We start from the raw sequence: 2038 nt of genomic DNA, 5'->3' as shown, positions 1-2038 counted from the left end.
TATATATATATATATATATATATATATATATATATATATATATATATATATAACTGGCAAAAGATTAAGATTTTTTTTGATAAGGTACTTTCCACAAAAACGTTTTTAGAACACAAAAGATTTTATCAATTGTGTTATTAAATTTATTTATTTTTAAGTGAAACTATAATTATTTGCTAGGCACACTATTACATATGTGTGTGTATCTGAAAATAACACTGATTTGAAAATAATGGTATTAAATATGTATATACACATGTAATTAAAACGTGTTAATTTTTACGCTTAATCATTTTGACACAGTGACAAGACATATATGAACATATACCAAAAAATAACATGTTATGCTGACATTATATTGCATTGTTTTAAGTTAAATAGGTACATGCATTTCACATCTAGTTAAAATCTCTACACGAGAACAACACTACTGCTTCACAATACACTGCAAATGAATAGTTTGAAACCTTTCTATGTTCTACCATTACACAGTTTGCTGAATAAACATATTCTTGTTTGGTTAGAAAACATACATTAAAAAATGCATTGCAATATAGTGCATTACTTGACACATATCATTAACAAAACAAATATATGTATATGGTTTAATGATAAATACAGATGTACAGTGTAGTGTTAATAATTTGTTCTTGATACATTCAAAGAACTATAAAAACATTTTCCAAGATTCATCCAATCTTTGGTGTACTTCAAAAATAGTCTATATACTAAAACCAATTCCAAAGGGAAAAAAAAACATCTGTAAAGTATGAGGGATTTAACTGTTTCCAAACAATGAGTCTATACATGACAAATAAAAAAAAATCCTGTATATAAAAGGTAAGCTAGATGTTTTCTAACTTTGAGGATGAAGTAGTAGTAGCAGTGGTAGTAGAGGCTCAAATGTAAAGGAATACAAATTTGGTATATAATTTGTCAACTGAAACACATTGTACAATAAAAAAAATGAAAATTAAATTAAATTGAACTTAACACTAAACACTGCAGTTATAATCTTAATTTTGATTTCTGAAAAGTTTAATAATTTTCACACACACACAAACAAACCAAACTGATCAAACCCACAAAGACTTCTGAAGACTGTATACTGTACTGCAATACTATTCTATGAAGCATTATTTACGAGTAGAAAGGGTAGCAGTTAGAACAACACTATAAACAAAAGTGGAAAGACCTGATTTTTCACTAAAATTAGCACATTCCTAAAACACAGGTTTCTCCATGAATATTAACAATGTTGTAGCACATGTACATTAACTTATTTAGCATAAATATGTATTTTAGTGGAGAAAACTATGGATGACAAACATGTATTGCTTTCCTGTGTGTGTATTTCTTTTCCAATAATACAGTGTGTGTATTGCAAGTTTCATAATATGGCAATGTATCAAGTCTATCCATTTTTTTTAGTAGTTACAAACAGTATTCACATATAGTTTGACCAGGAAAATTTTGTTACAAATGGGTAATTTCAGGAATTAACATCACATGGTCAAAAACATACATATATATTACATGTATGTAAAAATGTTAAGTCTGTAAGGAACAAAGCTCTACAAAGCATGGGGTTATACTTGTGCAAATAATGTTAATAATTTGAAGAAGTAGGATTCTACAGCAGTGGCTGGGCAAGGTCATGTGTTTTGTCAAATCAGAAACACTGACCATTCTTGCAATCTGACTGAACTGACTACTTTTGTGTACTTACAGTCTGCAGGGGACATTTCACTGCTAAGAAGTGATTTCGTTTGATTTCCTGTAACTTGTCCGTTACCTGAAAGGCATAATTTATTCATCATTCAAAGTCCCATTAGCACACAGGCCAACTAGTAATGGGTTCTCCTTTCCTTACATATGAATGTACATATGCTGTATAAAAAACAGTACCAAGATACTTTAAATAAATTAATAACAGATCATGACAATTATTATATTTTATATATAATAAATGGTGAACTCTACATGTGCCAAAAGGTACAAGTAGTCTCATGATAAATACTAAAACTGATAGCAAAAC

The 2038-nt window shown here is 28.7% G+C and overlaps 1 protein-coding gene across 9 annotated transcripts in view; it reads right to left on the bottom strand.

Annotated features, from left to right (window-relative positions):
- The window catches only part of LOC106462862 (cAMP-dependent protein kinase catalytic subunit), a 73819-nt gene that overhangs the window by 31965 nt on the left and 39816 nt on the right, over positions 1-2038 (bottom strand). For 6 of the 9 annotated variants that reach the window (XM_022390255.1, XM_013922824.2, XM_022390253.1 and 3 more), the window contains exon 2: positions 1730-1795. The exons of the other annotated variants lie outside the window; for them this stretch is intronic. In XM_022390255.1, coding sequence (XP_022245963.1) covers positions 1730-1795 — 66 coding nt within the window. The remainder of the gene's footprint in view (positions 1-1729; positions 1796-2038) is intronic. 9 annotated transcript variants of the gene reach the window in all.

Source organism: Limulus polyphemus, unplaced genomic scaffold, assembly GCF_000517525.1.
Source record: "Limulus polyphemus unplaced genomic scaffold, Limulus_polyphemus-2.1.2 Scaffold1269, whole genome shotgun sequence".
In the NCBI taxonomy this organism is placed as follows: Eukaryota; Metazoa; Arthropoda; class Merostomata; order Xiphosura; family Limulidae; genus Limulus; species Limulus polyphemus.
The sequence above is the reverse complement of the archived record's forward strand: the minus strand, read 5'-3'. Positions and strand labels throughout refer to the sequence as shown.